This window comes from Crinia signifera, chromosome 2 (assembly GCF_055691185.1).
Source record: "Crinia signifera chromosome 2, ASM5569118v1, whole genome shotgun sequence".
Taxonomy (NCBI): Eukaryota; Metazoa; Chordata; class Amphibia; order Anura; family Myobatrachidae; genus Crinia; species Crinia signifera.
In genome coordinates, this window is record NC_139218.1 from 81,587,283 (window position 1) to 81,611,290 (window position 24,008).

The 24,008-nt window shown below is 40.3% G+C and overlaps 1 protein-coding gene across 2 annotated transcripts in view; it reads left to right on the top strand.

Annotated features, from left to right (window-relative positions):
- RPS6KA3 (ribosomal protein S6 kinase A3) overlaps window positions 1-24,008 on the top strand; it is a 123,135-nt gene that overhangs the window by 56,254 nt on the left and 42,873 nt on the right. For both annotated transcript variants that reach the window (XM_083172472.1, XM_083172473.1), the window contains exons 3-4: window positions 19,910-20,026; window positions 22,370-22,451. In XM_083172472.1, coding sequence (XP_083028598.1) covers window positions 19,910-20,026; window positions 22,370-22,451 — 199 coding nt within the window. The remainder of the gene's footprint in view (window positions 1-19,909; window positions 20,027-22,369; window positions 22,452-24,008) is intronic.

A 24,008-nucleotide genomic window follows, 5' to 3' on the forward strand; every position in this document is an offset into this window, starting at 1 on the left:
AGGAATAATAAGAGATAGTATCCAAAATGTCTTAGAACTCGAGAAAGTGATAAGTAAGGCTCAGCATGGGTTTGTCAAAAATAGATTGTCAGACTAATTTAATTAGCTTCTATAAGGAAGTCAGTAGGGGGCTGGACTTAAAAAAAAATCTGTTGATGTAATTAATACTGCTTGATTTTCGCTTAAGCTTTTGACACTGTGCCTCATAAAAGGTTGTTAATGAAACTAGGGTTAAGAGATAAAATTTGGAATTGGATTAAAAACTGGTTGCATGATCAGGGACAGAGAGTGGAGGTAAAGTGCATGCATTCCAGGTGGGTTAAGGTTCAAAGTGGAGTCCCGCAAGGTTCAATATTGAGACCCATCTTGTTTAATATAATCATTAATGATAAATTAAGTGACATTAAGTAAAATTGCAATATTTGTGGACGACCCGAAACAGAGTAAGGAAATTAACCCAGGAGAGGATGTACATAAACTGGAAAGGTGGGCAAAAAGGTGGAAAATTAAGTTTAACTTTGATAAATGTAAAGTAATTAATTATGGGAACAAAAATGAACAATCTACTTACAGGCTAACTGGAGTTATTATAGGGAATTCTGCTGTAGAGAAGGACTTGGGGGTCATCATAAATGCAAACTTGGGTAATAGTGCACACTGCTCAAGTGCAGCAGCAAAAGCAAACCGGCATGCATTAAAAGGGGAATGGATTCAAGGGATGCCAATGTGATAGTGCATTTAACAATGCATTGGTGAGACCACACTTGGAATATTGTGTTCAGTTCTGGGCACCCCACCTTAAACAGGACATAAATTATTTGGAACAGGTACAGAGAAGGGCAACTAAGCTAGTGAAAGGTCTCAAATCACTACAATACAAAGATAGGTTAATCAGGCTAAATACCGTATGTGTTCACTGGAGAAACGGAGGTTGAGAGGTGATATGTGCATGTACTGAGGCTCGAGTAAAAATAAATTCCGTACTGAATTAAGAGGATTCTTAACCATTAGAGCAGTACAATTCTGGAACTCCTTGCCAGTGGGGTTGGTTACAGCAACTACTATTAATGAATTTAAATCAAAACTGGATACATTTTTGGCCACTATGGGAGTCCTGTAGATATAACTTACTCAAGTCAGTAGTTACAAGTTAGATAGGTTGAACTTAATGGACTAACATCTTTTTTCTGCCTTAGTTACTGTATTACTATGTTACAAATATTTTTAGTCAACCGCAGAATGTGTTGATGCCTTGGATACATTCTTAGGTTCATTCAGAACATTTGTGATGTCTTCTAAGCCTCGACATGTACTTTATATGTAGAATCTAGTAAGCCCGCTCGATGCAAATGCTTCGTAAGCTCGTCTGCTACCTTGTGATTGCCTCTGTGTTTGTGCATTTGCGAGAGAGAAAGATGTAGTTTCACTCGCTGCCAACAGATGGCAGTGTTTGAGGCACACAAATGGACACTAGACATATATAGATAGATAGATAGATAGATATAGATGATAGACAAAGGCCATTTACCAATTTCTGTCTCCAGTTAATTGATTTTTCTGCTCACAGGATATCACAATTGAATATACAGTCTAATGAAACTACACAAGTGTAGACTCCTTCTGATCTGAGGGCAGAATTTTAAAAGAATATCAAAAGAATATAACTTTCAATATGCCCTGATACTTATCATTTCTACATGTATTATTATTTTAAGCCGTTGTTGTGTCTGCATGTCTCACATACCTACAGTAATTTTATGTTTTTATTTCTAATATCCCAGTAGGCCAGTACCAAACATCCCAGTAGGCCAGTACCAAACATCCCAGTAGGCTCTGTGTAGAGTCAGTGCTTTCTCCCAGCATGTAAGGATGGTATTGATGATCCTAACTCCACTAACCTTTCCACAGCTTTAATTCCTCTGCCCAGCAGTTAAACATTGTGTTTATCTCTTTACAGTTTCTACAGTGAAACTTCACTCTTTAATTTTTAAGAGGATTCAATGCATAAATATATTTTTATACAACATTTTGTCTTTCTGTTTTATTTAGAGGTCATACGCTGCTATGTGTTCCTAGTTGAGTTGCGGCTAGATGTATCGCACCTTTTAAAGTTGACAAATGAAGAAGTTGCCCATAGCAACCAATAGATGTTTATCAAGTACATTCTTTAAAATAACTGGAAGCTAAAACATACTAAAAGAGCTTAAAGGGGAGCTGGTAAAACCATTAACAGAATTATTCAACCAGTCACTAGCTATTGGAGTAATCCCAGAGGACTGAAAAACAGCGAATGTAGTCCCACTCCACAAAAGTGGAAGCAAGGAAGAGGTATGTAACTATCGACCAGTGAGTCTTACATCAGTAGTAGGAAAATTGATGGAAACACTCTTAAAACAAAGTTGTAGAAAATCTCAAAACCAGCAACTTACAGGATCCGAAACGGCATAGGCTTGCTGTGGGGGGACTAAAGTAATACATCAAGGTGGGGCTTTAGATGTAGCTTATCTAGACTTTATGGATCTGTACTTGGACTAGTGCTTTTTAAAATAATTTAATATATTTTATTGGTGATATTGCAAATGGAATTGAGGGTAAAATGTGCCTTTTTGCAGATGACACAATGGTATGCAACAGGGTAAACGCACCAGGAGGGGTAAAACAAATGATTGATGATCTAGGTAGATTAGAGGAATGGTCAAGAACGTGGCAACTACAGTTCAATGCCAAAAAATGCTAAATTATGCACTTGGGTCTCAAAAATCCAAAGACTAAATATAGTATAAATATAGTATAAATGGCACTCTAATGCATGGGTCCTCAAACTGCGGCCCTCCAGATGTTGTGAAACTACAAATCCCAGCATGCCTTGCCACAATTTTGCTATAAGGGAGTGTTAAAACTGTTGCAAGGCATGCTGGGATTTGTAGTTTCACAACATCTGGAGGGCCGCAGTTTGAGGACCCATGCTCTAATGGAAACTGAGGAAGAGGTGGGATCTAGGTGTCACTATTTCAGGGGACTTAAAGGCAGGTAAGCAATGTAACAAAGCAATAAAGAAGGCAAGTCAGATGCTTGGTTGCATAGGGAGAGGAATCAGCGGTAGAAAGAAGTAATGCCACTGTATATCATTGGTACGACCTCATCTAGAGTACTGTGTTCAGTTCTGGAGGACATATCTCCAGAAGGCTATAAATACATTAGAGACTGTACAAAGAAGGGAAACTAAAATGGGGCATGGCCTACATCACAGTGTACCAGGAAAGACTTATAGCCCTTTCACATTACAGCTAAAACCCGGTATATTGCTGATTTTTAAGGGGTTTTAAAAGGTTCAAGCTGTAATGTGAAATGTCCATTCTGAATTTACCGGTTTTAGAATACTGGTAATTCAAAACTGGTTAAAAGCAGGGTCCTACCCATTTCAGAGCCGATCCAGTGTGTAGTGTGAACGGCTCTGAAGTGGTATTCTGACCACATGACTGTAATCAGACAGGTGATAGGCTGTCTCCCTGCCTGATTACACCCTACGATCCCTGCGCTAGATGTGCAGATAGCAGCGGGGTCCCTGCGGAGGATAAGAACTAGTTTTCAACCTCTGCAGGGACCCTGCCGCTGTCTACCCATCTGGCGCAGGGACCTGCTGCCCGAACCGTGCGGTACTGCTGCTCCCCACCACAGGTCCAGCCAGCCGACTCCCGGAGCCAGTAAGCGCCGGAGCCTGCCCAGTTTCCCCTAGTTTACAGCAGAGAAGGAAAAAAGGGGACATGATAGAAACTTTTAAATATATTAAGGGTTTTAACAAGGTGCAGGTGGGAGACATTCTTCACAAGAAGAGGAGCAACAGAACACGAGGACATGCACTGAAACTAGAGGAAGGAAGATTCAGGGGAAATTTGAGGAAGAATTACTTCAGGATAAGTGAAATAGCCTCCCATCAGAGGTGGTAGAGGTAAATACTGTAGAGCAATGTAAACATGCTTGGGATAGGCATATTGATATCCTTACAAAGAAATAAGGATCAAATATGGTTTGAGGTAACATGTTTAAAAAAGGGGCAGACTAAATGGGCCAAGTGGTTCTCATCTGCCTTCAAAATCTATGTTTCTAAGCTGAGTAGTTGCTATGTGCAACATCTACACTTTTTAACTAGGTTTAGATTATAAACTGCACTCAGAGGCAGTAATATGCCTCAATAATACAGACTGTACATGTTATATAATATGATTACTGCTCTATAAAGAATATTGCTCATTATTATATATAGGTTTTAGTGTACAAATATTTTGATATAAAGTTTCAATTGCAAATGTTAGTTGCTTGTATTTACTGTACTGTCTGCAAGCAAAGCTTGTAGTGGAACACTTGGTACAGTCACTTTAATTCATATACAGACGCAGTGTATCACACACACCCGCTGGAAGTACAGAATGATTTATAAGTGCATTTTAATCTATCTCTCCCATTCAAAAGGAAGACATTATAATGTTGAATGTGTTGACACATGCTTTGATATCTGTAAAAACGCTGTGCTAATAAAATGCACCTACAAAGTGTGATCAGATTCTTCTCTGGGTTTTATGTTAAATTGAGTCTGGATAGTGGTAGAGGTTACCAGCAATAGACAATTGATCAGTTTATTGTTACAGCAACCTACAATTTAGAGCTGTGAAAGGAAACTACTAGGGGACGAAAAGTAGAAATATCCAAATACCGTTCTGTGTTTTACATGCTAGAAAAGCTTTTGCTATTAATCTATTTTATAGTGCTAAACTTCTAGAATGCTAACTGTAGTAGGATCTATATCGCACCCTATCTTTTTAATGGTCTATACCACTAAATGACATAAAAATGCCATTTAGGGTGGCTCCCCACTATCCACTCCCCCCCCCACCCCCCCACTATCCACGTAATCCCTAAGCGTGGTGATCGGCGGCGGAACGCGTCCTCCGACTTTGTCATACCCCCACTATCCACGTTGGTGTGGAGTTGATTTTATATAGTGTGGCGAGCGCACTGAGCCCGAAGCGTGGCGAGCGGACGCGGATTACTTCACAGGTATACCGCGTTCCCTTAGCGGGGCGCGCTGCGCTCGCCACGCTTCGGGCTCGCTGTGCTCGCCACACTATATAAAATCAACTCAATTGTACACGGCATGCGATGCGATTTCCCTGCGCAGAATAGCCCTGTACGCTAATAGAGCAGTGGGCGCCGTGATAATACACAAGTACCGGATTTTTTTCCACTTACCCCATACAGCTGAAATAAAGTCTCTGGGGGAAATTTTACTGAGATGGGAGCCCTATTTCACATGGGATGTTGCTATGGGCAATCAATCAGATTCTACTTATTTATATAGAACCTTCTATAACAGTGATGGCTAACCTTGACACTCAACACTTTGACAGGGAAGTGCTATTCGCCCATGGTGGCCCATTCAAGACGGACTGCTAACTGACCATTCAGGGTAACCAACCTCAAAAAGCTTTGTAACATTCCAGAACTATCATTCTTCCGTTTCCACTCCAGGTTTATGATGAACCAATATACTGTATACCAACAAGTGATTGGTGAGCCTAAAGGCCCCATTGGAGACTATATAATTTGCGGAGCAAATCTCCTTCTCCCTTCCCCTCAATCATGCAGGATTAATATGTTGCAACATTGACCCATTATATTGATTTTATTCTTTGTTTGTTACTTGTGTACACAATAAACTGCTAATTAACCTTTTAATTGTGACTCTCTCAGTGAAACCCAGCGGCTCACCCCCCCCTTTTTCTACACTCCAGCTGTTGTTGAGCTACACATCCCAGCATGCCCTGCTACAGTTTTACTATTTGGCCATGCTAAAACTGATGCAGGGCATGCTGGGATGTGTAGTTACACAATATCTGGAGTGTCAAGGTTAGCCATCACTGTTCTACAAGATAGTAGTATCTGAATGGTTGCCCATAGCAACATCACATGTGAAATAGAACTCCCATCTTAGTAAATTGTCCCCCCTAATGCTGGGTATGCACCAGAACGATGTGGCCTCAATTCCCCCAATTTCGATCGATTAGATGTAACTTGGGCATGTTTGAACATGTTTGAAATCCAATTTGATGCGCGTCCTTGCTGGTCGTTTTGGAGATTCTACCTGCTGCAGTCAGGATTTGTAAAAGATACCTTCTGCTGGGTACAGATTGTGATAGGATCATATGCCGATTGTTTCACGACCATGATCGTTTTGGTGTGTACCTAGCATTAGTGCTGTGTTTTGAGCTAATTGATTATCCCACGTTGTGTAATATACACACATACATATTTATACACTAAGTTCCTTTTTTCAAATTACTTACTCTTTCAAATGAGTGAATCGTAATTATGCATGTACTGTCTAAATCTTGACCTTGTAAAGTTTTGCTGAACTTCACGTTGGAGAAATAAAATGGAATATATCAAATTTCAATTGCTTTGCAAACTTTGAGATGTTCAGTGAATACATTCTTCCTTCTACCTGTACAGAATTTATTTATTTATTAAGTTTCTTATTTCGCAGAATATTCTGTTGCACTTTACAATAGAGACAGCGTTAAAGCAAACCTGGGTATTTATAGTCAGATATGAAGGCCCTGCTCTCAAGCTTACAATCTATAGGAAAATAGGCATTGATACAAAATGACAGGTATTCTTTATTGTATAAAGTCCACCAGAACACAAAGGTTCCTGGTGTGCTGTATGATACAGTGACAAAGCAGTTTGGCGAGGGGTCAGGAGGGTGAAAAAGAGAGAGAATGTGTGTCTCCTGTGCAGTGAGGATGTGATTGGATAGGAACGGTATATGAAGGTTAAGTGGTTGGTTCTGGAATTTGATAAGCTTGCCTGAAGAGGTGAGTTTTCAGGGAACGCTTGTAGGTTTGGAGACTGGATGAGAGTCTAATGTACATGGGAGAGCATTCCACAGAGTGGGTGCAGCCCAAACAAAGTCCTGCAATCGGGTGTGGGAGCAAGTTATGAGTGTGGATGAGAGATGTAAATCTTGTGAGGAGTGAAGAGGTTGGGTTAGAACAGGGCTGGGCAACACCGGCCCTCCAGATGTTAATGAACTACACATCCCAGCCCAGCCCTGGGTTAGAAGATATTTTGAGATAAGAGAGGAGATGTATGTTTGTAAAGTAAAGTTTGTTTTATGGCCTTTTGTGTAAGTAATAGTATTTTGTATTGAATACGGTAGAATACAGCGATGGAAATATCTGGTTGGTAACTACTATTTATTTGTGGAAATATAATTGATTCTGTTTTCGAAATATTCAGTTTGTCCTAGGTCAGTGATTCCCAAACTATTTGAAGCACAGCTTCCCAGAGTATCAACTTTTTTTTTTTATGGCACCCCTATGCCAAACATTTCTCATTGAGAAAGTCAGAAATGAAAGTAAATTGCGTTTATCTAGGTCAGTGTCATCCATACCCACCCTTAGATCAAAAAAGATCCACCACCATGGTTAAAAGTGCTTGTTGTAGGATTTTTTTTTTTCCGGAATAGTAGTGGTTACTGGAGAACGCATCTTTAAATTTCTAAGGGCAAAATTTTGGTTGCATTGTTTGTTTTTAATTTCATTCTTAAGGCCTATACACACTGGGCGACTTTCAGCTGAAAACAGCAGGTATGAGCTGCCCAGTGTGTATGGCCCGGCGATGAGCACTACTGTGCGCTCCCGCAACATCGCCGGGAAAGCCGTTCATCTGCTGGTTATACCAGCAGATGAGAGGCTTTCAGGACGGCTTTGCATAGCGCTCCACTATGCAACACCGTCCTCCCCCCTCCGTCGGCGCCAGGCTGGGGGAAAGCCGCTCAGTGTGTGTATCACTACAGGGAGAAACCGGGAGCGCGCACCCGGCGATATATCGCCGGTGCACACTCCCATTGCGGGCAATATGGTCACTCAGCGACCATATTGCCCACGATATTACACAAAATCGCCCCCGTGTGTACACAGCCTTAGAGAAGGAAGGGGCAGCCAGTTGAGGAAGAACAGGCAAGCACGGGGCTGGAGGTAACTATGAACAAGGTTTTATGGCTGATCACTGTCCTTGATAGGTTTCCATTTTGAGTTGATTTAGAATTACTGCTTAAGTATTAGCTAATCAATTTTAGTTTTTTTGTGTTAGTCTGCATTTGCAAATACCTGTAAGTAAGCTATTTTTCAAGTAAAGCATTGTCATACATTTATTTTTACAAGTTTGTGTTGGCGTGCAATTATTTCAGCATTTGTCATTATATTTAAGGGTTATAAAGTATACATAAATAAAAGATTGTGTTATCAAATGTCCAGGTGACCTGATCAAGCAGGTCTCTAACAATCCTGGAGTTCACACCTGGGGTACAGTGCACCCCCCAATCCAGCCCGGTAAATCTTTTAAAAGTATTTGAACAACAGAATCTCAGTCCTAAACATATTGCTTAAATAATGTAATTTTAAAGAAATGAAGAAGGCACTGGGCCAATGGTACTTTTTCCAATCAGCCAACCGCAAGTTGCCTGCTAGTGCAGATGATATCCTCCATCAATACATTACACCTGCCCAAGACCACCTGCAAACAAGACCTTTTCAGTATGTGTCTGCATTACAGCACCCCTTTCCAATCCTGTCAGGAGTTGTATGGCTTGTGATCAGATCATGTTGACAATCAACATGTCTCCCTGGAAGAAGTGATCAATATGATGAATGTTTGACAAACCATCCCTGGTGATCTACCATTGTCTTAACTTCTCCAGTGGCAGTGGCGTCTCCACCAGTGTTCTCTTATGGGTAAAATAAAAGTTATCATTCTAACGGAGTGAAATCTTTGCTAAGGTGATTTTAGAACATTTGTGAGCGTCACACAAAGGGTGAGTGCAGAAAAGGAAGTACGATGACTGTCACAAGACACACATGATCCGTAGTCACAATGTCTCAATCATCATGGCTTGCATGCGGTCAGCAGAGTTTAACGTTTTTGTTCATTTGTACATAATGATTAACTGTACTAGTAACATTCTGTGGCTCTGTTAACTGGTAAGAGCCTTTCACATTGGGTCTTGTGGCTTTCAGATAATTAGAATGACTTCATGCATGGTTGGTATGTGCTATTTGTGCATAGTTGTTATAGTTCCATTTTTAGCTCAGTAAGTGATGTCCTCAGTCACTAGTTCCTATTATATTTAAATCTATATCCATTGGTTAGATTTATGTTGCTAGGAAAGTTCTTTTTGCTCCTATTTTACAGTCTACTATTTTTCAGGATTATTTATAATGCTGACCATTATTAAATATGTTCTCACATACTACATATAGCCTCAAAATGGGTTGGGATCATTTGGTCTATTGCATTATGGTTGAAAGTCATTAGGTCGAATCCATTAGGTCGACATGCTAAAAGGTCGACATGACCCTAGGTCGACATGGGAAAAGGTCGACATGATTCTAGGTCGAAAGGTCATTAGTTCGACAGGTCATTAGTTCGACAAGGTCATTAGTTCGACATTGTCTATGTCGACATTCACAAGGTCGACATGGGGTTTTTCACTGTTTTTTTACCTGAATGTCAACACAGTCGACATGGACACAGTTTAAAGTGCACTGCATCCCCTCGCATCGCTCGCTGCGCTCGCTACGCTCGGCACACTATTTTATTCTCCCACCACGCCCTAGTGGATGGTAGGGCATGAAATACCGCCTGTCGGCACATGTTGGCTCAAAAAACAGTGAAAAACTCCATGTCGACCTTGTGAATGTCGACATAGACAATGTCGAACTAATGACCTTGTCGAACTAATGACCTTGTCGAACTAATGACCTGTCGAACTAATGACCTTTCGAACTAGAATCATGTCGACCTTTTCCCATGTCGACCTAGAGTCATGTCGACCTTTTAGCATGTCGACCTAATGGAATCGACCTAATGACTGTCGACCATAATGCAGTAGACCAAATGACCGCATCCCCCTCAAAATGATGTATTCATTTTTAGAGCAGCTTGGGTAATGTAGCTGCAGTATGTACTGTGAACAGGTGGTTCGCATGGCTCTGTAACCTATAATAAAATAATCCATCAGTGTTCAAACCACTGATTGTGATAGGAAGGTGTTAACTGTCAGGGAGTAAGCACTGCAGTATAGATACAGGGCAGCTGTCATCATAGTCTGGAATGCATTTCCTTCCTTTAAGCTGGTTATACGTATATAGGTGAATTCTGGTTCCATTTATTTTTGTTTCTTATACAAGGAAATCCGTGGCTATTTGGTGAGACTTATAATGATCCTGTGAAGACTAGGCTGACTGACCATCATAAGATAATCGGTGTGCTTAAAATGGAAAGGTGAACATCATTCTGCACCAGTGAGAAATAGAAAGGTCGGCCTAGCAACTTGTGGTTTTGTATAGTCTCCCATGTGGGTTTACTTCATAACTGCATACAGTAACGAAAAAAACTGGCAGGTTAATTATACTGCATATTAAATTTGGTGCACGAATGTGCTCCATATACTGTATGTCTGTTGTAAGGACAGTATGTCGTAAGCTCTACTGCGGCAATAGCATGTCTAAATGACGAATACATTCTCTGTATGTTGCTCCATAATGTGTTTGCTATATAAATAAGGTGTTATTCAAATATTGTATTTGATTGGTCTGATTTCCTTTTGCAACATTTAAGATGAATGCCTGGGTAAATGTAAGTGTGGTTACGTTTCATTATTTCAGAACAAAAATCATCTAATTAATTTACACATTAACAACAACATCCTTAAGCCATTTACTGTTTTCCCCTAAAACTGTATAGATTACATATATAACCTGTAATAAAGCTAAAACCAGGGTTGGCAGGTTTAAACCAGATAGTTTAAAAAAAAATCTACTTTTTCAATATGCTGTTACTACAGGCACAACACAGTGGCTACTCTAAGAAAAAACCTATTGTAAGATAATCTCTGGTATTATTCCACATTTTTGTTGCTTGTGGTCTTCATCTACTGTATGTAAGATGAACCAATGCAATACATCACACTCATAACAAAGATCTAAGAAGGTGAATCAGATAAGAGGTGCTAAATCTTCCTGGCATCAAGCTTCTCCCCCAACAATGTTTTAAGCGCACCGCGTCCCCTCAAATGGCTCCCTGCACTCGCCATGCTTTGGGAACTATGTTTTTTTATTCTCCCACCACGCCCTGGCGGATGGTAGGGCATGAAATACCGTCTGTCGGCACATGTCAGCTCAAAAAACAGTGAAAAACCCCATGTCGACCTAATGCATGTGTCAACCTAGGCAGCTGTCTACCTAGACTCATGACAACCTTCTGCCATGTCGACCTAGACACCTGTTGACCTTACAGCATGTCGACCTAATGACTGTCAACCATCTTATGGTCGACCCACCGACTGTATCCCCTGTCCAGAGAGGAGACTTTACTTTTACCTTATATATCTTACCTTTTTTTTTATTTTTACCCACCCCGTCCTTTTTATGCTGTAAAAACCTCATATGTAAGCCTGTGTCCCAGAAATGTCCATTTAAAATGACATCCACTGTTTTCTATGGGTTGAATGTGAATGGTACAAAAACGGTATTGAAATGGTAATATACCATTTACAACATGCAATGTGAAAGGGGTTTAACTGGCTTTAGACCCAGTTTAAGAAACGTTTGCAAACCTGTTTTCAACCCATTTTTGTAATGTGAAAGCAGCGTAAGTAAATCATATCAAAGCCTAATAATACCCCTTTCAGACAGAAAAAAAGACCCGGGAATTTCCCTGCTCTTGCCGTGTCGACCCAGGTTTTTCTTCTGTTTGAAAGGGTTAACACGGGTCTAAAGTTCCGGGACTTCGACCCAGGTATTTACCTGGGTTTTTCCCGGGTCTGTATTCCGAAAACCCGGGTCGCCGGCTGTCTGAAAGGAAACGACCCGGGTTTTTGGGATTATTACACATTGTTAGGCACTGATTGGCTCTCCTGGTGGGGTGCTGGCTGATTGGTTGTGAGGATAGGCTTCTCTGATTGGCTGGGAGGGCATGGCAATGGAGCTGGCCTCTGAGGTCATTAGGGAGCTGAAAAAAGGATAGGTAGAGATGAGAGCTGCTGGCAGTGAGAGGGGAGGAGGATATCGGCAAATAGATGACTGGGACAGTCAAAGATGCCACAGTGTACTCAAACATTGCAAATATACTGACAGCCATGTGAGGTAACATGTACCTTCCAGTATATAAAAACAATAAAACTTGTTTACAACATATCCTTGTGTCATGCCATGGTTAATGCAATGCAGTGAGCAGTCACCACCCACTTATGATGACCTCATCTCTGTGTGCCTTTAAAACTGTCCTATTCTTATGACACACAGAGTTTTGCAGGAAAAATCCGGTTTTTGTGTGAAAGGGGGTCAGCCCCTTGCTGCCTAGTTGTACCTGGGTTTTTGTATCCGGGAAATACCTGGGTTTTTGGGATTTTTCTGTCTGAAAGGGGTATAACTGTATATATTTTTTTTAAATATTTTTTTATTGCTTTTAAGGTATACATACAGTACATATGTAATTGAACATGTCTGGTATTCATTCATTTAGATTTATAAAGGCACTTATATTACCTTCCAGACATCTCAGTGAGTCCGGTTCCATATATTATTTTTAATATCTATTTTTCATTATATTTATGTGTCTAAAAGTGTTTACAGTTTTGGTACTTGTTTCCTAGAACGGCCACAATCGTGAGTGATCGTGGCTCTTAATTAAGGGACACGATCCTCACGATGTGGCCGATTTTTTACAATTTTTTCACTTTGATTGACAGAAATCGGGTCAATCGGTCGGTCGCGACCAATTAAAATCGGCCGCGATGCGACCGACCGATTGACCCGATTTTTCCATAGACTTCAATGTTAAAAAATCTTTTAACATTGAAATCGGTCGGTCTTGTGCCATTATAATGGCACAAGATGAGATGGACTTGATTAAGTCCATCTCACATAGGGAAAAATGATAAAAAAGGTGAAATGGGCCAATATGACCCATTTCACATTTTTTATGTGCCCGCCATGACCCCACGATAGACGTGAACCCGAAGCGTGGCGAGCGCAGCGAGCCCGCGAGGGGCGGCGGTGCGCGTCCTCCGACCTTTTCATTCCCCTACTATCCACTAGGGCGTGGAGTGAGAATATAATAGTGTGGCGAGCGCAGCGAGCCACCGAGCCCGAAGCGTGGCGAGCGCAGCGAGCCCCGCGAGGGGACGCGTATACCTGTGAAGTTAGACACGTCCCCTCGCGGGGCTCGCTGCGCTCGCCACGCTTCGGGCTCGGTGGCTCGCTGCGCTCGCCACACTATTATATTCTCACTCCACGCCCTAGTGGATAGTAGGGGAATGAAAAGGTCGGAGGACGCGCACCGCCGCCCCTCGCGGGCTCGCTGCGCTCGCCACGCTTCGGGTTCACGTCTATCGTGGGGTCTAGCACACTTATTAACATTTGGGGGGGCAATTTAAACAAATCTGGTGAAAAAAAAAAAAAAATCGGGTGAAAAATCGGTCGATCGGATCGGTCGCATCGTATGCGACCAAATCGCATGCGATGCGATCGATCCGATTTTTTATCTTACGACCACAACGATCTAAATCGTTGTGGCCGTTCTAGGAAACAAGTACCACATTTTTTGTGTACATCTCACCCATTACCCTCCCACCCTCTTTCTTTACTCGTGATTTGTGTACTTCTATTCTAAAATTCTTGTTGAGTATTGGTAGAACCTGATGCCTTTTTCTCTCCCTCCTTCCACTTTTCCCCTTAAATGCGATTTATCTATCTTGTTTTCTTCTTGACCCTATTTATTCTTAGTAATCATTCTTTGCTTGCATATATTGATGTATTCCATTGGTGCCATATCTTTTCATATTTACCCATAGTGTTTCTATTTCTATATACAGATGTAGCCCTTTAATAGGATTAGGTGCATAATGGGATTACTCTGCTAATCTCCTACTGCAGTGGTTCCCAACCCTGGTCCTCAAGTACCCCCAACAGTGCACGTTTTCCAGGTCACCCGGCAGGTGCACTCATTACTCAGGCACATTTGAAAAGATCCACAGGTGGAGCTAATTACAGCACTTGTTATTCTGTGTGGAGACCTGCAAAACATGTACTGTTGGGGGTACTTAAAGACCAGGATTGGGAACCACTGCCCTACTGTATTGCAGCTGAGAACAATAGGCCTTGGATAGCCATGGCTAGATGAGGATGGCTCCATCTGTATATACTTTAGTGTTTGGCTGTGTAATTAACCAGCGCTTTTCACCCACCAATTTCTGGACCCGTTCCCACCAACCAAGTTCTGGCAACCATTACTTTGGTCAATGAGCACATATTGGTGGCGTATAGCCTATCTTCATTTCTCATCCTTCGATCGCCCATGATGTTCAATATGCAACACTTTGGGGGACAAATTGATCTGGCTATTCCTGTTTTTCCTATTATACTTATGCCTTTCTCCCAGAAGTGCTATTACTTGACATTCCCACAAAAAGTGCCAAAACGTTCCTGGTGCACTTTTACACTTTGGGCACATCACTGAGATTCTCCCGGTGAATTTTGCCATCCTGATTGTAGTTGAATAGGATTTATTGAATATAAATAAATGTACTTGTGTCTTTACTGAGTTGGTAGCTTTCAAGACAGAAGTCTTTGCAACAACCCATTCCTCCGAGTTTATAATGTGAATATCTTCCTCCCATTTCCCCTTTAATCTAGCTAATCCATCGCTGAACTTTATTTTATTCAGAATCTTATACTTTTAGTTTCATCGGCCCACCCCTTTTTATTATCTTCTAGATTGGGTGAACCCCTACCACTGGTGGATTGCCATAAAATTGTAGCTCAAATGCCTTTCTTAACTGTAGGTATCCATAAAAATAGGTCCCTTGCAGATAATACCTTTGTATTAATGCTAGAACACAAAAACTATTTGATCTAGGTTTTGAATACATACAGTAGCAATGTTTCGCAGTATTATTATAACAAACAGGATTACAATTTTTTCCCAAACCTGACTAAAACTCAAACTTCCATAGAAAAAGTATTATTATTTTGCAAATAAGTCTTAATGACATCTATGTTGGGGTGCGGCAGGTATCTGCTACAAAAGAATATATTTCACATTTTTGCAAATCTAAGAAACTATCCTCTAATCGGCATTATTGTGCAAGAACTACTTTTACAGAGGACAATGATGCCTCTGCAGGGTTTCTAAATTTCATTAAATGAAGCCTCAATCTCTGTGTGTGGGAGACATTACCCACTGTAGAGATTATACAGCTAAACACCGTAACCATAGGTGAGTAATTCCTAAAATTGTTGCTGAATCCGTTGAAAAGTCAACAAGCAAAAAAAAAAAATTATCCAAAAAGCTCTGTGGTTGAAAACAAAGCCGCCTGCCTTGTGGATGATTCACCTTGCTCATGCTTGTCTACTGTGCTGCAGAAGTACTGACTTGTTTATTAACCAGTATGTTACGTTCAAACTTATTATTTTTACAACTATCCCTATATGATTTCCTTTTACTATTAGAGTCCATGCCATTTTTTTTTGTCAAGCAGATGGTGTAGTGCTAATGCCACACATTTTCAAGGCCATTCTGAATGTCAGGCAAGTTGAAGTAATGTTTTGCTATATTGTATATCATTGCAGTCATTTGCAGGAATTGTTTTCATCTCATATTGCAGTTTAAAAAAAAAAAAAGCAAAGGAACCTAGGTGTGTGCATGTGCACATAATACAGGTTGAGTATCCCTTAGCCAAATATCCGTTATCCAAATTATTCCGAAAACCATATATTCCTTTGAAACCTTGTTTTATGCACAAATAAAATATATTAATGTGTTTTTACAACGTAAATGCAAGATACCTCAGTGAAATATAAAAATAATCTGAAATACGGAAAAATACGTTATTCAAAATTCTTCTGGTGCAAGGCATTTGGATAAATGCTGTGTGTATGTATGTATATATGTGTGTGTGTGTGTGTGTGTGTGTGTGTGTATATGTTTGTGTGTGTGTGTGTGTGTGTGTGTATATATGTGTGTATATATGTATGTGTGTATATATATATATATATATATATAATCTGTGTACAGACCGCACTCACACTGAATATAGTACAACACGGGGTGCCAGACAAAGGGTGCACATAATAAACATGCAACCAATTATAGTCCAGGGTGTTTCCACAACTATTCAAGATTGTGGAATGTCGGGCACTCGCCTCATAGAAAATCCAACACAATATGTGTAAAAGTCCAAAGTAATGGAATTGTATTCTTTTCAATCAGTGAAGTCGATTTTTAATGACATGCAGATAGGTTATGCCCCGGCGTTTCGGTCCTGTGCGGACCTTTTTCAAGGAGCTTTCTCAGTGAAGTTCAGTACAATCAACGTGGTAGGGAAGAAAAACCCACTGGTGCCTGGAGCAGCTGCTCCAGGCACCAGTGGGTTTTTCTTCCCTACCACGCTGATTTTGTGTTGGATTTTCTATGAGGCGAGTGCCCGACATTCCACAATCTTGAATAGTTGTGGAAACACCCTGGACTATATATATATATATATATATATATATATATATATATATATATATATATATATATATATATATATATATATATATATATATATATATATATATATATATATATATATATATATATATAATTCCAGAGGTTTGGCACTCCCTGTGACTCAAAAAAACTCTGCCGGTGCCTCCACTAGAAATGGAATGTAGATAGACAACGGTGTGGCACTCGTAGCCAAAACAAAGTACAGTAGTCAAGCCAAATAGCAACAACGTTTCAATTTATCAATTGTCTTCAGGTAACCTGAAGACAATTGATAAACTGAAACGTTGTTGCTATTTGGCTTGACTACTGTACTTTGTTTTGGCTACGAGTGCCACACCGTTGTGTGTGTGTGTGTGTGTGTGTGTGTGTGTATATATATATATATATATATATATATATATATATATATATATATATCCTGCGAGATCCCGGCACTCGATTGCTCAAATAGCTGTATGGCTCTGGTGCCTTCCGTAACCTTTAGGAGAGTTCGCATATGTAACATGAAAACAGCGGCACTCGAGAGACTTGTTCAGCAGTGAATAAATCCGTTTATTCCGACATATGTTTCGAGCATAGACTGCATAGACTTTATGCACAGCACTTTATTCACCCCTGCACGTCCTGATGAAAAGGTCCTGCGTGACCTTGAAACGTCGACTTGACGCATGACACGGTTGTGTCACCTTCAATACATTTGATTTGATTTACTAAATTCCGTGAGTGCCGCCTTATTTCTGGGAGCCCCACCACAAGCCCCTGGATCATCTACTTGTACATTAATTGCGGAGGAAGGCACCACGGTGCTATCTACATTTGTCCGGAGTGCCGAACAAACCCCTGACTACATATATATATATATATATATATATATATATATATATATATATATATATATATATATATATATATATATATATATATACATACACACACACACGTACATACATTCCAGGGATTGGCACTCCTCAGTTCTGTAGATGATAGATGCGGCGGTGCGCTGTACCAGTGGAGTACATCCATTAATTATAGATGGCAAACATTTCAAGCATTTATTGCTCATCAGAGGAGCCTGATGACGAGCAATAAATGCTCGAAACGTTACTAACTGCTACACTGATTTAAGTGTCATTTCTTCATACATTAGGCCTTTATTTGTGTGTGTGTATATGTGTATATATATATATATATATATATATATATATATGTGTGTGTGTATATGTGTGTGTGTGTGTATATATATATATATATATATATATATATATATATATATATATATATATATATATATATATATATATATATATATATATATATATATAAAGCAAAGAGCGGCACTCCATGGTCTTAAGCAAAAAAGTATTATATTGTAATTCACAGTGGTAGATTTTAGGTCATACTCATAGAAGTGATCAACGTTTTAAGGCCCTGGAGCCTTTTCATCAGGTCATGTGGATTGTTCCAAGTGCTGGAAAGAAATAAAAAATACATACAATGCAGTGCGTACCTTAAATAGACACCAGATTAGAGTGAACCTCCGGTCGGTAATCTGTGGGACTTCCGGGTGGTCATCTGTACGGCGCACTGCCAGCCTATTCCGGAATCAATGTCTGTTCGCCGGTCACCACCGCAACCCAAACACTCCCCACATCTAGCGGCCTGTATCAATCAAAAACACACATAAAAATCTAATTACTAATAAAAATTAAAACTGTGCACTACAATAGAAATGGGGGTTCTCCAATTTAAGCATGTTATATACATCTTTATAAACAAAAATGATATGAAATTGGGACAGCGTCATAAACATAATTGTTAATCATAATACTTAGAATTAAAATACACACCATAATGATACTCATATCAATAACCAATAACAAACTATTCCAATAATATGGGGCATGTTTCCATTGATGTTATAATACAGCACATTTGAAAATAACGATACAAAAAGTGTTTTTGAGAATTAAAAAAAGAATTCCACAAAATTTTCTCGTTTAACCACCGTTTGTAAAGTATGAATCCTGATCAGGGTTACACATGGGCTACTTGAGAGCTGGTTTCCTTAGCTGTCCTGTAAGTTGTGAGGTTGAGCTTCCATGGCTTGGACTGTTTTTTCCTGCACATCCCACAGATGCTCAGTTGTATCTAGATGTGAGGAATTTGAGGCCCAGTCAAAACTTTCTCTTGTGCAGTGTGTCATGGCGCATAATCCTTCTGAAAGAGGCAACTCTACTAATATTATGAAGGGATGTACTTTGTTTGCAGTAATGTATAGGCAGATAATATGCATCAAAGTAACATCCACATGAATGCCAAGGCCCAAGATTCCCAGCAGAACATTTCCCAGAGAATCAAACTGGCTCGTCAGCTTGCTTTAGTCTCCTGGTGCCATCTATTCCCCTAGTAAATTACATAAACTCACAAGGCTATCCATATGATGTAAAGGAAAATGTGATGCGTCAGACAAGGCCACCACCTTCCATCACTTCATGGTACAGTTCTGATCCTCACAAGCTCGTTGTAGACACATGGTCAATCATGGGCACTCTAAATGCTCTTCAGGCTACGCAGCCCCATACCTAGCAAGCTGTGATGCACTGTGTGTTCTGACCTATTCAGCAATTTGTGCTACAGTGGCTCTATTGTGGGACGTATGAACTAGCTTTGGCTTGCCACATGCATCAATGCCATTCCTGTGACTTTCCCCCCCAAGGAGTTTTTTGTGCACCTATGACTGTTGTTGGCTCACAGGTTGTACTACTTTTTACCACTTTTTTTGTAGGTACTAATCACTGCATACTGGGAACATTCCACAATACCTGCCATTTTGGAGATTCTTTGACCCAGTTGACTAACCATCACATATTGGACTATAAGAATTGCTTAGATTGTTAGTGCATTCCTATGCTTCCAACATATCCGCTTCAAGAACTGACTTTAATTGCTGTCTCATATGCTACTCCTTGACAAGTGCCATCGTCCTGAGATAATCAATGTTATTCACTTCAGCTTTCAGTGGTTTTAATGTATTGGCTGAATTTCCCTATTACACTTCCTCCGTCCCCATTATGCATTAAGGGATAACCTTTGTTCTTGGTCCTGTTCATTTCCTTCAATGTGGCGCACACAGAGGGAGCTGGGGCACACACAGTGCATGCACACAGCCGCATTTAGGTCATCATGCAACTGCACGGGACGACTTATTTAAATAAGGGGGTTATGTTCTAATAGATATGTCTTTTATATGACCTACAAATTTAGACCTATTAAGCTAACTTTCTTTTCTATCCTTTAGGATGAAGGAAATATTAATGAGATTGCAATTACACACCATGTAAAGGAAGGATGCGAGAAAGCCGACCCCTCACAATTTGAGCTTCTCAAGGTACTTGGACAAGGCTCATTTGGAAAGGTGAGTGTAGTGAGGTGATGGCTTTGTTACCAGGTTTTATTCTGAATACACTATTGGAGGATCCTGAAATTAGGGTCGTTATAGTACGAGGCTTATTCCTAGGAGGGCAGTAATTTTTGTATTGTTTCTTCACAACTACACATTCTGAAGAGAATATATATATTTGTATAATTGCTTTGCAGTTTCACATAACTATATGAAGTAAGCCACCATTTGGACCGTTTTTCTGAATTGTCAACCCACTCCGACAACTTCTTTAAATTCATTCAGCTTATTACAAGAAATAGATAAGAGAAAAGATCATATTTATAGCTGAGTTAATACAATTTTGAATGTTTCAATTTCTTGATTATGTTTCAATATTTGCATATGGAAGCAAAAGACAACACCAGTTAACTATATTAAACATAATTTCCTAGAGCAGTATACAAAGACTAACATTACTCTGGAATTGATATGTTTACAAGACTTGTACGACATGCATAATCTCCTCTGCCACCTTCTAGAGATTAATGTAATATTTTCAGTATGTTGGATAATGGTTTCCCTCAAGAATGTGTCTTATATAAGAGCATATACTAGTGTAAAATATATAACAGTTCAAAGTCAGGCAAGTTGCAAAATAGTGTATTATGTCATTTTACTTTATGAAGCGATAACACCTCTGTCTGGCACGGTCTACTAATTTATAATTAACAACTAACATTTGTATTTAACAACAAGGGTGCATCTTGCTAACATATGGGGCAGATGTATTAAACCTGGACAAGAGATAAAGTGGAGATAAAGCACCTGCCAATGAACTGTTCACTTTATCTCTACTTTATCTCTTGTCCAGGCTTAATTCATCTGCCTCATTGTGTGTACCCAGCAACATCATCTGCAGGGGTAGCCGTTCATGGCAAGTACATACACACTTTATGATTTACAGCAGCAATGAAGCACTGGAATGCAGCTTGTCCCTCACTAGCAATGTCTTCCATCAGCTTTACATGCAGGGCCAACGGAGGATTTCAAGGATGATTTGCAGTAGCTTGCTTCGTCAGCAACATAGCTGGTACACTCTAGACTGTGGGAATATTCAAACTCCCGCCGCCATTCCTGACTGGTGAAATGGCGGCAGGAACCTATTCAATGCTGTCTTCCTTGACAGCATTGAACAGGATCTCAGCAGAACGAGCCTGACTTCACAAGCAGTCGGGCTCGTTCTGCCGAGAAAGGCAGAGAATTGACAAGCTACAAGCCACAGCTTGTCGATTTCTGTCCGTTTTTTGCAGCCATGCCCTCTTTTCAGTGCTCGGCAGGCCGGACATTGAATCCCGCCTGCGAAATGAGCGTCGAACGGCCCGAGAACTGGACAGGGTCACAGCTGTCAGGCCAGCCCGACAGTCGTGACCCGACATTGAACACTCCCCTAAGCCTCATATGTCTGTTAGATCCACCACGTTAGACAACATATTGTCTAGTGTGTACCCAGCTTTACATTATTTTATACTTATTGTAATGCTGCAGACAAAAAAATTAGCTACTACCTTCAACCACAAACCTTAGCCTGGCTGATACAACAGAACAGAAGGTGTGCAGTCCATTTTACTGATATTTGACTTTCTTACTTTTTCTTCAGGACATCAGAGTAATATGTTAGGAGTGTATTTACTAAGATAGGAGTTCTGTTTCAGTTGGAATGTTGCTCTGGGTAACCAATCAGAATCTTCTTATTTTTTTAGCACCTTCTATAAGATAGTAGAACCTGATCGGTTGCCCATAACAACATCCTATCTAAAGCGGAACTCCAATCTTAGTAAATAAACCTAGTAGAGTACTTCACTTTACCATTATTAACACTTGTTTATATAGAAGTCACACATTTTTGCATTGCGTTCATTTAGCTAGTATTGTGAGTCTCAGATGGATTTGCTCTTGTTGTGACTTACCACATTTCACAGAAAAAGTATGGATGAAGTAAAAAAAAAAGGTGGATGCTTTACTTCTTTTTCAGCTACTATAACAATAGCAATATTTTTTTGGGGATGAGAGACCAATTTTGTATTGGTAGTTTACTCCCAATGTGCCTCTTAACAAATCCAGGGGAAGACGGAACAAATTGACCTTTTGTCGCTGTCAGAAATATATCTGCCAATGTTTTGATGCTTCCGGAGAACTAATGATTAAAATTATTGCTTGCCTGAAGAAAAGAGGTCTTTTAGCAAATAATATGCATATATTCTACTGTGCTCTTACTCCCTTTAGGGCTGTTCACCCTCCTATTCTTATATGAAGAAATAAAATTTTGCATGGTTCTTATTTACTTTTAATAACCCCAGTATCATGTTTTTAACACAGGTATTTCTTGTGCGAAAAATCTCAGGATCTGATGCTGGGCAATTATATGCAATGAAAGTATTAAAAAAAGCCACACTTAAAGGTAAATCTCTTAACTTGTGTTTGACCTCATTTTTTAGTACTCTTTAGTTATTACTGAAAAGGCCACATGCATATGTTTGAGCTTATATGGGAGGGTGTAAGGATACAGGTATTTTTTCTGTACTGAAACACCCGAAAAATGTGCACAGCATGCGAGTATTGCCAGGTTGCCCAGATATACTCATATTAGCTAATTACAATAGCGGCAACATCCCAAATTTTGCACCAATATTGTTACGGTACATTGTGTCAATATTGGGGTGTAAATCCTACCCTATGGGGGAAATTGATTGAATGTAACTGCTAATTGATCTTCAGGGGAGATTCAGATTTTGTTTTCTGGGGTCAGGAGAACAAAATATCTCTGTTGCGTGGCATATTTTTATCGCAATTGCAAAAACCCATGGATGCGAGATTACGTGTGTTCAATAGTTGGTAAGTTTTACCGAAATAAAAAATGCCCCCCGAAAATTACAAAATCCCCTTTTTGTGGTAGGATTTACCTCAATCCTGCAGATTGTTGAAAAGGGGGTGTGGCTGCGTAAATGGCCATGGATTGTAGAGATATGGCCATGATCTCGACAATCCACACCTGTTGTCGGAAAAGTGGCCCTATCGATTTTAAAGCCGGGTTCGTTCTGCTTGAGATGCCTCCTCAATGCTGTCGGGAACCACGTCATTGAATAGGTGCCCACCACTATTTCCCTCACACATATAATGTGCATGGTCAGAATTAGCATACACTTCCATTCCACCCCCACAAGCTGATTTGATTTGGAAGATTTAGCTTATTCTCTTGAATATCACAAAGAGGAACAGAGAAATGAATGCTGTGCAGACCTATATCAGTTAATATTTTGATGAGTGTAATGTGAAACTGACCCTTAAAATTCTGTGAACTGTATGATGAGTAATCACGTAATGCTTGGACGGTGTGTTCTTTCGGATTCTCATATGTGACTGCAGTGTGAAGGGATTCTGATCTGTGAAAACAAGATTAAGGAGTAAACGTAGTGATTGCTGACTAACTGCATCTTTTTCTAGCGCAATAATTAACACAAAAAGGTACTTTTGTATTATCACGGCGCCCACAAAATCGTCCGCAAGTCGCATGCAAAAATCGGATGCGATTTTCAGACGATTTTCCAAGATTTTCTGCCGATTTGCATGCTATTCCATCCTTGCACACCCCCATTATCCAAGTTAGCCTGAAGCATGGCGAGCGGACGCGGTACGCGTCCTCCCGACCTGTTCATACCCCGACTATTCACGTCGGCGTGGAGTTGATTTTATAAAGGACGTGGAAAATGATCACGGATTACTTGACGTGTATTCCGCGTCCCCACGCGGGGCGTACTGCGCTCTCCACGCTTCGGGCTCGGTGGCTCGCTGCGCTCACCACGCTTTATAAAATAAACTCCACGCCGACGTGGATAGTGGGGGTATGAACAGGTCGGGAGGACGCGTACCGCGTCCGCTCGCCACGCTTCGGGCTGACTTGGATAGTGGGGGTGTACAAGGATGGAATAGCAGGAAATCAGCCGCTAAATCAGATGCA